The sequence below is a fragment of the Megalobrama amblycephala genome, linkage group LG13, assembly GCF_018812025.1.
Source record: "Megalobrama amblycephala isolate DHTTF-2021 linkage group LG13, ASM1881202v1, whole genome shotgun sequence".
Taxonomy (NCBI): Eukaryota; Metazoa; Chordata; class Actinopteri; order Cypriniformes; family Xenocyprididae; genus Megalobrama; species Megalobrama amblycephala.
The window spans coordinates 30943620-30958362 of record NC_063056.1 but is presented as its reverse complement, the minus strand read 5'-3'; the positions used below and the strand labels follow the sequence as shown (position 1 = coordinate 30958362).

The 14743-nt window shown below is 36.5% G+C and overlaps 1 protein-coding gene across 3 annotated transcripts in view; it reads left to right on the top strand.

The window, feature by feature from the left end:
• Window positions 1–14743, top strand: part of phf1 (PHD finger protein 1) — a 28275-nt gene that overhangs the window by 9049 nt on the left and 4483 nt on the right. For all 3 annotated transcript variants that reach the window (XM_048152579.1, XM_048152581.1, XM_048152582.1), the window contains exons 6-15: window positions 696–790; window positions 1239–1387; window positions 4749–4844; window positions 4933–5001; window positions 5109–5232; window positions 7298–7365; window positions 7766–7897; window positions 9508–9586; window positions 10983–11098; window positions 11479–11562. In XM_048152579.1, coding sequence (XP_048008536.1) covers window positions 696–790; window positions 1239–1387; window positions 4749–4844; window positions 4933–5001; window positions 5109–5232; window positions 7298–7365; window positions 7766–7897; window positions 9508–9586; window positions 10983–11098; window positions 11479–11562 — 1012 coding nt within the window. The remainder of the gene's footprint in view (window positions 1–695; window positions 791–1238; window positions 1388–4748; window positions 4845–4932; window positions 5002–5108; window positions 5233–7297; window positions 7366–7765; window positions 7898–9507; window positions 9587–10982; window positions 11099–11478; window positions 11563–14743) is intronic.

Genomic DNA, 14743 nt, shown 5'->3' with positions numbered 1-14743 from the left:
ACTGTTACGTAACAGTCGGTGTTATGTTGAGATTCGCCTGTTCTTCGGAGGTCTTTTAAACAAATGAAATTTATATAAGAAGGAGGAAACAATGGAGTTTGAGACTCACTGTATGTCATTTCCATGTACTGAACTCTTGTTATTTAACTATGCCGAGGTAAATTCAATTTTTGAATCTAGGGCACCTTTAAGAGTCTGTGACTGCATCATTGTTTCTGTGATTATTATGTTTCTAGCATGTTTTATGTTTGGGAACAGTTCTTTTAACCCTAACTTATGGAGTGTGTAGCTTTTCATTTCTTAAACAACCATGTCAGAAGACGTATCATGTTCGTATTCCAGGCTTAAATTGTGAAAGAATGGTTGGGAGGGAGCATAAAGAATCATTTTCACACATGAATTTGGCACCTCCAAGTCCAGACCTTAAATTCAGTGTGCACAAGTTTTTGACCAGTTCTACAAGTTCTTGACCAAAAATGGATGCACCTCTTAATGGAAATAACATCACAACATCTATTTCCATCAAGAGGTGCATCCATTTTTGGTCAAGATCTTGTAATGACAATGCAAGAGGTGAGCACTCTGTAAAGTCTCCTCCAGCACATCCCAAAAACTTACACTGAATTTAAGGTCTGGACTCGGGCAGTGTATGTTACTTATGACGCACTTGTTTTCTTGATCCATTTTTTCCCCAGGTTATCATCCAGAGTGCCACACCCCGCCCATTGAACCTGAAGTTGACCCCAACAGCTGGATATGTCGCCAATGTGTCTTTGCAGTCGCAACAAAGGTTGTACTTTGTTTAAATCCCGAAATGAATATTTAGATACATGGACAACGTTGGCATCCAAGGTCTAATTCAAATGGCACACATCCTAACACAAGTCTTTAATCTTGCTCTGAGATATAAAGGGTATCCATGGCTTACTGCACTCGACTGCGTATTTATTACATTGCAGCACTCTGCAGGTGATGGCGGTGGTAGAGCTGCGTTAAATGGGCCTGTGCTTTAATCCGTCTGTCAGTGCGCTCGTTTCACAGGCCTTACATGCTGATTTGAAGATAAAATCATATTCACCAACCCCCCCGCAGCAGGAAATATTAATGACTTCCTTCAGCGTGTCTTCTCCAAATTCAATCTTCAGATGAAATCGCTGTTAAATGTGCTTACATGACAGGAGAGCGCTTGTCACAGAGAGGTGAGATACATTGTAATGACGAGCTGTGTTCTGTCCTAGAGAGGGGGAGCGTTAAAAAGAGGACGCTTCGCACGGCTCATGCAGATCATGAAAGTGCGGCTGCCCTATCAGCTGTCATCTCTAGACTGGGACCCGCAGCACTTGACCAACCAGCAGCAGTGTTACTGCTATTGTGCTGGACCAGGAGAGTGAGTCCGACTTATAACATTCTCACATGACTATCACAATGTTTAGATTGGAATATTAGTGTACTTCAACTGCACAATGTGCAGTATATACTGCCTAAGTTTAGTGTATTGAATATTTTGAAAAGTAGTGTGTTAAACAGTATGCTGGACCTTTTTAAAAGTTCAGTTTTGTGTTAAAATGTCTTGGACATTTGCACATTTTGGCAAATATAATAGGCCATTCGGATATCTGTACTGAATACATAATGCATACGACTTACTTTTAGAAACAGCAAGCAATATATCATTCCAGAAGTGGAGTTGGGTAAAGCTACTTTTAAAAGTGAAATGTTACGATATTGTTGTTACTTCCTAAAAAAATAACTAGTAACTTAGTTACTTTTTATGGAAAGTAATATGTTGCCTTACTTTTGTGTTACTTTTTCTCACCTGGGCTTGCTTGTTTTCTTATTAATAACAAAAAAGTTAAATGAATAAGCCTCAGGCTGAAGGAAATGCAAATTCATGCTTGAACAGTAGAGGGCGCAGCTCAAACAAATCTTTCAGCTCTGCTGCCATTCTGGATTACAGAAGAATAGGATTTAAAGTCCTTTTTGCTTACACTGCATTCCAAATTATTATGCAAGAGACATATCAGTAAAATTTCTGTAAAATAAACATTCAGATTTTAGTTTTTCTAAGAAAATGTTTGTTCGTTTATTTATCCATGTCTTTTTAGATAACTGGTATCCAGAGCACAGCAGAACTCGGTCAGATAAAGGTTTATTGAGGAAAGTTCCTGTCAAAAAATTTAATTGTATTAAAAGGGCAGCTATAAAAAAAAAGCCAGTGTTGAGCAGCAAACAGGTATTTGAAGCTGCTGGTGTTTCTGGAGTCTCAAGAAGCTCTCCATGCAGGCTGGCAGTTGTGCGTAAAGATGCATTTCAGCCACTCCAAACCAAACCTCACAAAGAGAAACATTTACAGTGGGTTTAGAAATACATGAAGACTCATTTTTAAATAGTTTTATTCACTGACTAATGCCGTACTACAATGGATGGTCTAAATGGATGGATTTCTGGATGGTTGGTGAATGGCCACCACATTCCAACAAGACTGTGACGTCAGCAAGGAGCTGGTGGGTGATTATTTGGGCTGGAATACTGGGAAGTGAGATGGAGGGTATTAAAATTACTTTTGCAAGATATGTGGAGCTCATAACTGGCCATTTTCAGCTATGGTATAAAAAGGAGTATAGTGCATAGTACAATGCACTATTTGTACAATGCACTATGCACTATCCCATGCTGAAAAAAAACACCACAGCAATAAAACTGTTTGAAAATGTATTTCTACACCCACTGTAAATGTTTCTCTTTGTGAGGTTTGGTTAGTGGTGTCTAAAATGCATCTTTACGCACAACTGCCAGCCTGCATGGTGAGGCTCTCAAGACTCCAGAGACACCAGCAGCTTCAAATACCTGTTTGCTGCTCAACACTGGCTTTTTTATAGCTGCCCTTTTAATACAATTAATTTTTTTGATAGGAACTTTAATTAATAAGCCTTTATCTGACCGAGTTCTGCTGTCCTCTAAATCACTCACAAATCTTATGATAATTTGATAATCTCCATTCAGTTTCACACAATATTAGTTGTTTTCATGCCTTTTGCACAACATTGCACCATTTCATGCTTTTCATCTTCAGAAAGATCTTTCTTCCTCCCCATATTGCATCAGAACTGTGACTTGCTTAATAATGTGGAACAACCTCTAAGTAGGGTTTCCATAGACCTGGCAAATTATTTTGTCTGAGATTGATACCAGTTATCTAAAAAGACATGGATAAATAAACAAACAAACATTTTTATTTTTTAACTTAGAAAAACTAAAATCTGAATGTTTATTGTACTGAAATCTTACTGATATGTCAATTGCATAATAATTTGGAACGCAGTGTATTAGTATGGTTGAATTGTATTATCAAGGGTCAGCAGCAAAGACATTGGTTAATAAAGTTAGATTAAAACACATAAAGTAGGACATGTATTTGTGTAATTTAACATATTTAATTATTGCAGGTTTGCGTAATATTCTGAGTTTGCATTTCACTATTTTTATTTATTTTGAGGAATACTGAATCTGTTTTTGTGCAAGTGAGATTAGTAAATGCCTGTTCACATTTAGTCTAGAACTACAATAACCATCATGTTTACATAGCGCACACAATACCTCTGCACTTTCTGAGTTCAGAAAATTTGTCAGTCATTAAATGGGAAAACAAAGTAACTTGCGTTACTTATTTGAAAAAATAACTAAGATATTTTGTTGTAAATTTAAACGTAATGCATTGCATTACAACTTGAAAAAAAAGTAATCGGATTACGTTACTTGCGTTACTTGTAATGCGTTACCCCAACACTAAATGATTATAATATTAATAATTCATAATATATATATATATATATATATATATATATATATGTATATGTATATATTGGACACTTTACTCACAGTTGAACATGTACGAATGTCTTTGCATAACAAAACATCAAACCAACTGTTGTTAGTCGTTAGTTCTGTGAAAATCTCAACGTTTTTTCTCAACGAAAATCTAAAATCTCAACGTTTTTTCTCCCAAAGAAAGCAACGAAATTACCACATTCAAGGCCTAGAGAAGTAGTAAAGACATTGTTAAAATAGTCAACGTGACTACAGTGGTTGACGCAGTGAACACAGTGCAGAGTTTCCGTGTTTTTTACGTCCGAACACCGGCTTGGTATTGGCCGACGCTGTTCGTGTGAGCACCATGACACGTGCGTGTGATGCTGACGCAGGAGCCGGCCAATACTGAGTCTGCATTTGGACGTAAACACGGAAGCGCTGCACTGTGTTCACTCCGCCAACTGCGTATGAGACTGATAGGGAAGAGGAAAATTGAATAAAGTCATTATTTTTGTTTTGTTTTTGCACACGAAAAGTATTCTCGTCGCTTCATAACATTAAGGTTGATCCACTGTAGTCACATTGACTATTTTAACGATGTCTTTACTACTTATCTGGACCTTGAATGTGGTTGTTTCGTTGCTTTCTATGGAAGATAAAACACCTCATGGATTTCATCAAAAATACCTTAATTTGTGTTCCAAAGATGAATGAAGGTCTTACGGGTTGAGGGTGGGTACTTAATGACAGAAATGTAATTTTTGGGTGAACAAACCCTTTAAGTGTATAAATATTTTGGGGCGCAATGCAGAAAATGTATAAAGTAAATTCTTTAAAATGGATTTGCACAACCAACAATTGAAGCAAGTTCAGAGTGAGTTCATTTTAGTTTCAGGAGTGTGTGTGTATGTCTAAACTAAAGCATGCTGTTTTGCCAGGTGGAATCTGAAGATGTTGCAGTGTGGGAGTTGTGGGCAGTGGTTTCATGAAGCTTGCACTCAGTGCCTGACCAAACCTCTTCTCTATGGAGACCGGTGAGGCTGATGCTGTTGTTAAGCACATGCTGTTGCTAAGCTAATTCTTTCTAAAGCTTTTCATCTGTGTCTCCGCTTCACCTTTCAGCTTTTATCAGTTCCAGTGCTCGGCGTGCACAAATGGTCCAGAGACCATCCAGAGGCTTCCGATGACCTGGTAAGTTCACTTCATCTGTTTTGTTTGCAGAATCAAGAGAATCAATGCAGAACTGATCTGAAGAGCTGAATATAATTTCTGATGATCCTCATTCTGTTGGATTGCAGGGTAGATTTGGCCCATTTGGTGTTGTATCACCTCTCTCTGTGCTGCAAGAGGAAGTATTTTGATTTCGATCATGAAATCATGTCTTTTGCAAATGAAAACTGGGAATCTTTGCTTCTTGGCACGGTAGGGAAATATCCTAGTCAATAGCACAGACACAGCTCAATTTAAAGTCAACATGAAACACCAAATGCAACCCATTTTACTTTTGCTTTCTGGCATATTTATGAAAGAAACAGGATATTTAATAAGAAAAAATGTTGGGAAGGACCTGATTTTATCTATCAGAAACTCATTTCAAGGTGCCCTAGAATCAAAAATTAAATTTACCTTGGCATAGTTGAATAACAAGAGTTCAGTACATGGAAATGACATACAGTGTGTCTCAAACACCATTGTTTCCTCCTTCTTGTGTAAATCTCATTTGTTTAAAAGACTGTTACGTAACAGTCGGGATCATTAATATGTACGCCCCCAATATTTGCATATGCCAGCCCATGTTCAAGGCATTACACAAGGGCAGCCAGTATTAACGTCTGGATCTGTGCACAGCTGAATCATCAGACTAGGTAAGCAAGCAAGAACAATAGCGAAAAATGGCAGATGGAGCAATAATAACTGACATGATCCATGACTAGATAATGTACTGTTAATGTGGTTAAAGTTACCATTGTTTCTTACTGTATTCACAGAGACAAGAGAACCGTCGCTATTTTCATTTTTAAACACTTGCAGTCTGTATAATTCATAAACACATCTTCATTCTTTATAAATCTCTCCAACAGTGTGTAATGTTAGCTTTAGCCACGGAGCACTATCAAACTCATTCAGAATCAAATGTAAACATCAAAATAAATACTATACTCACATGATCCGACGCATGCATGCAGTATGCATGACGAACATCTTGTAAAGATCCATTTGAGGGTTATATTAGCTGTGTGAACTTTGTAAATGCACTGTATTATAGTCGAGAGCTTGTGGGGCAGGGAGCGCTCTATTTAAAGGGACCGCGCACTGAATCGGTGCATAGTTAATGATGCCTCAAAATAGGCAGTTAAAAAAATGTATTAAAAAAAAATCTATGGGGTATTTTGAGCTGAAACTTCACAGACACATTCAGGGGACACCTTAGACTTATATTACATCTTGTAAAAACTGGTTCTAGGGCACCTTTCAGAGGCAGAGCAATATATATTAGTATTGGTACTGTCAATACATACGATGTAGGATGTAGCTCCTCTTTTGTCGAAATCCACTGTACAGGAATAAAAGTTCACTGATCACATGACGAAGACCATGGCGGAGGAGTTGTTGCACAACACAGCATATACGTCAGACAAATGTCTTATTTTGTAGAATGCGCTCAACACCACCATTCCCTATTCACAGAGTATGTGCAAAATCGAAAGTGAAAGTAAAACGCGAGTGTGCATTCAAACACGATTTCAATATCCCGCGTCTTCAAAGCGGCTCCGTGATGCATGCAAATATCTCACAATATGAAAGCTATCTTAGGCTGGGCTGTGTAATTGTAACCATCTCTCAGCTCTGTATCATGCTTGAAGAAAAAATTGGTGTCTATTTGCACTTTGAATATTGAGAGAGTACTTTGATTATGATTGCACTTATTGTTTGCGCTAAAAACTAAGAGAAAACTATGTTATTCATTTTTATATATAATTATAATATAAATTAAAGCTAAATATAAATATTAAAAACAGCAACAATAAAAAATGACTCAAACTTAAACTGAAAATTGAAATGTAAAAAATAATAATAATTCAGAATATTGCTAATAACAATTTTACTAGGCAAAAATAATGCAATAAACCGCTTTCTCCAATAATGATTTTTCCTCCATAAATTGCAAATGCCACCTGGCCATCATGATTCATGGCTTTGTCGTAAAGGATATTGGCTAATATTACGGACTTCTATATGTCCTGGTCTGACTTTTTAATAAGAAATACATCAACACAGGAAAGAAAACTGCACTCGTAGAGCTGTTTCGCAAGGTTTTAAGGAAGTAAATAGGGTCAATTTAGATTTCATGTTGACTTGAATGTATTCACTGTGAATGTAGTTTTGAATACTCTCTCTTGCAGTTTGTGGTCAATCTGAGCTCTTACCTTTCAAATGCATTTGTTACACACTGCCTTTCATTCGACTCTATATTTTGGTCTCTCAGCTGTCAGACACACCGAGGCAAGACCGTTGCCAAAACCTGCTCAATGCTTTAAATTCCCACAAAGACAGGTGAGACACGGATTATACTCTGAAAACTTGCCGTTCTGCTTGATTTCCATATGGCAGCCCATAGGGGTATAGCACATATTTGCAATGATATCTGCAAAACCATTACTGTAATTGCTTTACATTATAAGTGACTCTGCGTGTGCTATTTCACTCTCTGCAAATAGTGTTTTGATAGCTGAAGGTGGTTCTGTCTTTCAAAATAAATAATTTAAAGTCCATTTCCATTTTCCTTCTGTCAAGGTTTGTGGATGATGGCGCTCATATGCTAGCACTTAAATAACTGAATCAGATGTTTTAGTTGGCAAGCGTGAGACGCCCAGGAACAAATAAAAATCTGTCAGTGAGCCCTGAAGAACAGCAGTTGAATACCAATCCAGTCTGATTTTGATCTGTCGTAAAGGTTTGTCTCGGGGAAGGAAATAAAGAAGAAGAAGTGTCTCTTCGGTCTCCAAGTTCGGGCTCCTCCCCCTCTGTTATCGGACCAATCTCCTTTCATCGCTGAACAGCCAATCAACATCACCCACAGGAGAAGGTCAGAGGCAGGAGCACTTCAAGTTCACTTTTAAATGCAGTTCACAACCTATTTTACTTCTGTAATCTGATGTATTTCTGAGTAAAACAGGATATCATTGAGATAGAAATGTAGTAAAGGAATTCTTTTGGATAAATCACATACTGTACCAGAATGAACACAATTTAATAAGACGGGAAGGGTTGAAAAGGTAAGGGGATTAATGATATAAGCCGAAAACAAAAAGACTTCACAAAATAGTAAGAATAAAAACCTGTATCAAGATAATAAATATGGTCTTTAGTTATTTCAGGTTGACTTTAACACAAGGCAGAATTAACAGAATTAAAAATTTACTTTAGGACCATGTTTTTGTGACCATGTTTGCCAAGCTCAAAACCATATGAACCAGTATGATATATATTTTTAATAATTCCTATTTTTAATAATATAATTTTAATATATGTAATATTTTAAATAATTGCTCTCTGTTTTTTGTGGCCATGTTTACCAAGCTCAACAACAGAACACAAAAACATCACCAGTATGAAATATGTTTTAATAATTAATGTTTTTAATAATTTAATTTTAATATTTGAAATAATTATTGACTGTTTCATGTGACCATGTTTGCCAAGCTCAAAAACAAGACACAAAAGCACCACCAGTATGATATATTTCTAATAATTAATATTTCTAATGACAAATTTTAATGTAATATTTATTATTTTAAATAATTATTGACTCTTTTTTGTGTCCATGTTTGCCAAGCTGTAAAACAGGACACTAAAACATCACCAGTGTGAAATATTTTTTAATAATTAATATTTTTAATAATGTAATTTTAATAATATAATTTTATATATTAAAAATATTTATTTTCTGTTTTATGTGACCATGTTTGCCAAGCTGAAAAACAGGACACAAAAACACCACCAAAATAAATCAGAACATATTTTTAATTTATATTAAACTAATATAATTTTAATGGAATATTTAATATTTCAAATAATTACTGTTTTTTTTTTTTGTGACCGTGTTTGCTAAGGTCAAAAACAGGACACAAAAACATCACCAGTGTGAAATATTTTTTAATAATTCATATTTTTAATAATGTAATTTTAATATAATTTTAATATTTTAAATATTTATTTACTGTTTTATGTGACTATGTTTGCCAAGCTGAAAAACAGGACACAAAAACACCACCAATATAAATCAGAACATATTTTTAATTTATATTAAACTAATATAATTTTAATGGAATATTTAATATTTCAAATAATTACTGTTTTTTTTTTTTTTTTTTTGTGACCATGTTTGCTAAGGTCAAAAACAGGACACAAAAACATCACCAGTGTGAAATATTTTTTATTAATTCATATTTTTAATAATGTAATTTTAATATCATTTTAATATTTTAAATATTTATTGACTGTTTTATGTGACCATGTTTGCCAAGCTCAAAAAAAGAACACAAAAACATCACCAGTATGAGATGTTTTTTAAAATAAATAATGTCTTTAATAATATAATTTTAATATAATATATAATATTTTAATAATTCTTAAAAAGTAAAAAATGAATTGAATTGGATTTGATGTTGAAGTCAGATGTTGTCTTTACTCCAGCCCCACGTCACTGCCCTGCCAGCGGAGAGCGGTGGGTCCGGAGGCCCGTAAATCAAAGCGTCGGGTCACTGAGACACAGGTCAGTGCGTCTGCTTTTAACAGCAGCAATCAAAAGATAACTGGCAGAGGCCAAGCCCCCCTGCATCAGTAATGAAACTCTCTCATTCATATAAGACACCCAGCATCACCTTTTGGGTTTGTTATTCTCTTCATATTCATTTGACTTATATTTTGCAACACGCAACACTGAGTCAACAAGATCTGTCTACCCTTGCAAGTAGCCATAAAATACATGTGCATAAAGACACAGTGATTGCATGCCTCCATTTTGTGAAGAGTCCAAGTGGCATGTTAGCGGTCCAGCGTTAATATTTGAATTTAAAAGGTCATGGCACCAGAAAAGCATGTCAACATGAATAATGCCTACACAAGATGCAGTTATATAAAAATAAATGCACATTTCTCACAACATTTTCTCATACAGTAGGACAACAATTTTTCTTATTCCACCGGGTAAATGTGCAAAATGTTTATATTTTGGTGTTATGTTTTTATAAATTTATATGCAAGTTTTAAGTAGGGACATTTTATTTTATTTTATTATACCTTTTTTATATGTTGATAGCAAAAATGTATTTTGTCATAATACACAGTTATATTTAAATGGTTCTCAATGGAGAATAATGCTTTTTGCATGCAGATTGTTGTAGTTATCTACCAGTAGGGGCTAACAGCCAAAGCTAACTAGTCAAACCTCACACAGTTAATGTGATCATTCATTACCATAATTTCCAAGTGATCGGGCAATAATGCTATCTCTAATTTTGACCTGCTGTATCAAACTACTATTGTCAATTGACTTTGGTATGATATGTGCCACAGAATAATGCAGTCATTTAGATTCAGTATGTGTACGAGCTCTTCCTCACACTGGTGTCGCACGGCATCATCGCTTCTCTCCCACTGTGTGCTGTATTACACAGCTAACACAGCCATGAATCTTAAGACTATGGGCAGAAATCACCTAAAATCATTTGAAAGTCTAATTTTCCTTTGTGCTTCTCAGCACTTATGAACAAGAAACCATTCTGTTGGAGAGGCGTCTCAATTTTTTAATAATTGTGAAGAAGCCACAGGCATACAGGCGACATGAATAAATGCATTTCTGCGTTTATGACATTTACAGTCTTAGTTGAAGTGAAAATGAACCTCAGTTATAAAATAATATCAAAGTCAAATATTTTCAGCTGTGTTTTTTATCTTAATTATTTTGTCATTTGTTATTCACAGCAACTATAGTACTTAAGGTTGAAAAATGAAAATTCTGTCATTATTTATTCACCCTCATGTTGTTCCAAACCCATTTGATTTATTCTTTAGAACACAAAAAGTGAATTTTTGAAGAATATTCTGGTGAATATGCCCTTTAAACTGACAGTGTTTATTATTTATAACAGTTGATCATGTCTTTTTAGACTTGTCCACCAGGAGTTGCGACCAACGCTATTGACCTAGTGCCATGTTGCCATGGTTATGTTGATGGAACAAGCCTGTACAACCCCAGAAAACCAGAGGAAGAGATGAGTTTGGGGTTTGTAGCATGTTAAAATGAAAAACATTACATTTTCAGTTTCATCTTTGAACTTAATAATGATGTTCACAGTATGATATGGAAGCTTGTTTCCGACCACAGAATAATTAAAAAAAAAAAAAAAAAAAAAAAAGGTAGGATAATTGTGATTTTTATCTCACAATTCAGACTTTTATCCTCACAATTGCAAGTTATTAATTTGCAATTGAGACATACAGGTTTATTTCTCACATATTTCTCAGAATTGCAAGAAAAAAAGTCTGAATTGTGAGATAAAAAAAGTCGCAATTACCTTTTTTATTCCATGGCGGAAACAAGCTTTCATACTATAAGCCATAATTGCTGTTTCATTCATTTAAAGAAGTCTTTATGTATTACAGTTCACCTCCCAAGAGAATGTTTGCGCTCTATCACCCTTCATACAATGGATCTCAGGACCTGTCTAGAACTCTGCATCATTACAGGTCTGTAAAGAAAGTATGCACTGAAGTCAATTAGAGATGAATTTAATGCTACTGTCATGCTGAAAATGAAAATTATGATATTATTTGCTCAGCTCATGACATTTCAAACCAGTGTGCTGTAGGCTTTTTTTCCATACAACTAAATAGTTACTACAGGTATCAACCTCCAAAAAGGACCACCTTACAGTTTATCTTGATTGCTTTAACACATTTCTTGAAATGATGCCTCCTTTTTTCAAAACTCTAAACTCAAATCCATAACTTCTCACCCAATTCCCCAAACTTCCTATTTTCAGATCAAAATGAAACTCAAAACCATTCAATCTAGGTGAAAAACCAAACTTTGCCCTGAGACATGACACACGTCTTTAAAAACACACACACTACAACATACAGTGGGTACGGAAAGTATTCACACCCCCTTAAATTTTTCACTCTTTATTATATTGCAGCCATTTGCTAAAATCATTTAAGTTCATTTTTTTCCTCATTAATGTACACACAGCACCCCATATTGTCAGAAAAACACAGAATTGTTGACATTTTTGCAGATTTATTAAAAAAGAAAAACTGAAATATCACATGGTCCTAAGTATTTAGACCCTTTGCTCAGTATTTAGTAGAAGCACCCTTTTGATCTAATACAGCCATGAGTCTTTTTGGGAAAGATGCAACAAGTTTTTCACACCTGGATTTGGGGATCCTCTGCCATTCCTCCTTGCAGATCCTCTCCAGTTCTGTCAGGTTGGATGTAAACGTTGGTGGACAGCCATTTTTAGGTCTCTCCAGAGATGCTCAATTGGGTTTAAGTCAGGGCTCTGGCTGGGCCATTCAAGAACAGTCACGGAGTTGTTGTGAAGCCACTCCTTCGTTATTTTAGCTGTGTGCTTAGGGTCATTGTCTTGTTGGAAGGTAAACCTTCGGCCCAGTCTGAGGTCCTGAGCACTCTGGAGAAGGTTTTCGTCCAGGATATCCCTGTACTTGGCCGCATTCATCTTTCCCTCGATTGCAACCAGACGTCCTGTCCCTGCAGCTGAAAAACACCCCCACAGCATGATGCTGCCACCACCATGCTTCACTGTTGGGACTGTATTGGACAGGTGATGAGCAGTGCCTGGTTTTCTCCACACATACCGCTTAGAATTAAGGCCAAAAAGTTCTATCTTAGTCTCACCAGACCAGAGAATCTTATTTCTCACCATCTTGGAGTCCTTCAGGTGTTTTTTAGCAAACTCCATGCGGGCTTTCATGTGTCTTGCACTGAGGAGAGGCTTCCGTCGGGCCACTCTGCCATAAAGCCCCGACTGGTGGAGGGCTGCAGTGATGGTTGACTTTCTACAACTTTCTCCCATCTCCCGACTGCATCTCTGGAGCTCAGCCACGGTGATCTTTGGGTTCTTCTTTACCTCTCTCACCAAGGCTCTTCTCCCCCGATAGCTCAGTTTGGCCAGACGGCCAGCTCTAGGAAGGGTTCTGGTCGTCCCAAACGTCTGCCATTTAGGGATTATGGAGGCCACTGTGCTCTTAGGAACCTTAAGTGCAGCAGAATTTTTTTTTGTAACCTTGGCCAGATCTATGCCTTGCCACAGTTCTGTCTCTGAGCTCTTCAGGCAGTTCCTTTGACCTCATGATTCTCATTTGCTCTGACATGCACTGTGAGCTGTAAGGTCTTATATAGACAGGTGTGTGGCTTTCCTAATCAAGTCCGAATCAGTATAATCAAACACTGCTGGACTCAAATGAAGGTGTAGAACCATCTCAAGGATGATCAGAAGAAATGGACAGCACCCGAGTTAAATATATGAGTGTCACAGCAAAGGGTCTGAATACTTAGGACCATGTGATATTTCAGTTTTTCTTTTTTAATAAATCTGCAAAAATGTCAACAATTCTGTGTTTTTCTGTCAATATGGGGTGCTGTGTGTACATTAATGAGGAAAAAGAATGAACTTAAATGATTTTAGAAAATAGCTGCAATATAACAAAGAGTGAAAAATTTAAGGGGGTCTGAATACTTTCCGTACCCACTGCAGTCTTACACACTGGTGAGATAAATTCAAAACAATACTACAAAAAACAGTAATAAGTTATGTTTCTTGATTCTCCCCCTCAAAAACATTTTCACATGATCAACACAACAAAATACACAACAAATGTATACATTTTCACACTTTATTTATTCCTTAATATACTGTACAGTACAATACACCAAACAACAACGACAAAAAAATATCCTTCCCCACCCCAGCATCCCATCTTTGGTCTGGGACAGTCTTGTCAACATCACAGGCTATATTGGCGGGGGTAAAATCCTCTTGCATGCCTGATCCACCCTGGCACGCATCAACTAAAACTCGTTGCCCAGCCTCCCTCATAGTCATACCATGGACAAGGACATGGTCAACTAGAGTGACAGGAATTTCATCCGGGGCTGCTTGTCTCCTTTCCCTTCCTCCTCCTCCTCCTCCTCCTCATCCTCTTCCTCCACCCCTTCCTCCTCCTCCTCTCTGGTGTCCTCAACCTCTTCAATCTATCTTTATCTATCTATTGAAGGTTCTGATTGGTGTGTGATAAATTTTGACTCTTAGTGTTTCCACCTGGGTAACTGTGTGCTAATTGAGCTCAAGCTACACTGACTTGAGTGAACAATATTGAATGCTAGTGCTTTCTAAATGACCACATGGTTTAGCAATGAAAAATGAAGGGATTTGTGTCTAGAGTTTTGCAGTGACAGTTCAACAAATCTGACTCATGTGTCAAAACAGGGGAGTAGTGTTTATAGTTTAGGGAAATGGGTGTTCAAAAACCTGGTTATAGTGTTTAAGCAATTGAGGAAAACTGTAAAAACACAGCAACAGTGTTTTTACTTCTTACTTAGCATTTTTGTCTTGTTTTCCATTACAGATATCTTAAATCAAGATACATTTACTTGAGTAGGAAAATTATTTAAGGGGTTAGTTCACCCAAAAATGAAAATTCTGTCATTAATTACTCTCCCTCATGTCGTTCCACACCCGTAAGACCTTTGTTCATCTTCAGAACACAGATGAAGATATTTTTGATAAAAATCAGATGGTTCAGTGAGGCCTGCATTGACAGGAATGTAATTAACACTTTTGATGCCCAGAAAGACATATTTAAAACAGTTCATGTGACTACAGTGTAGGGATGGGTATCGTTA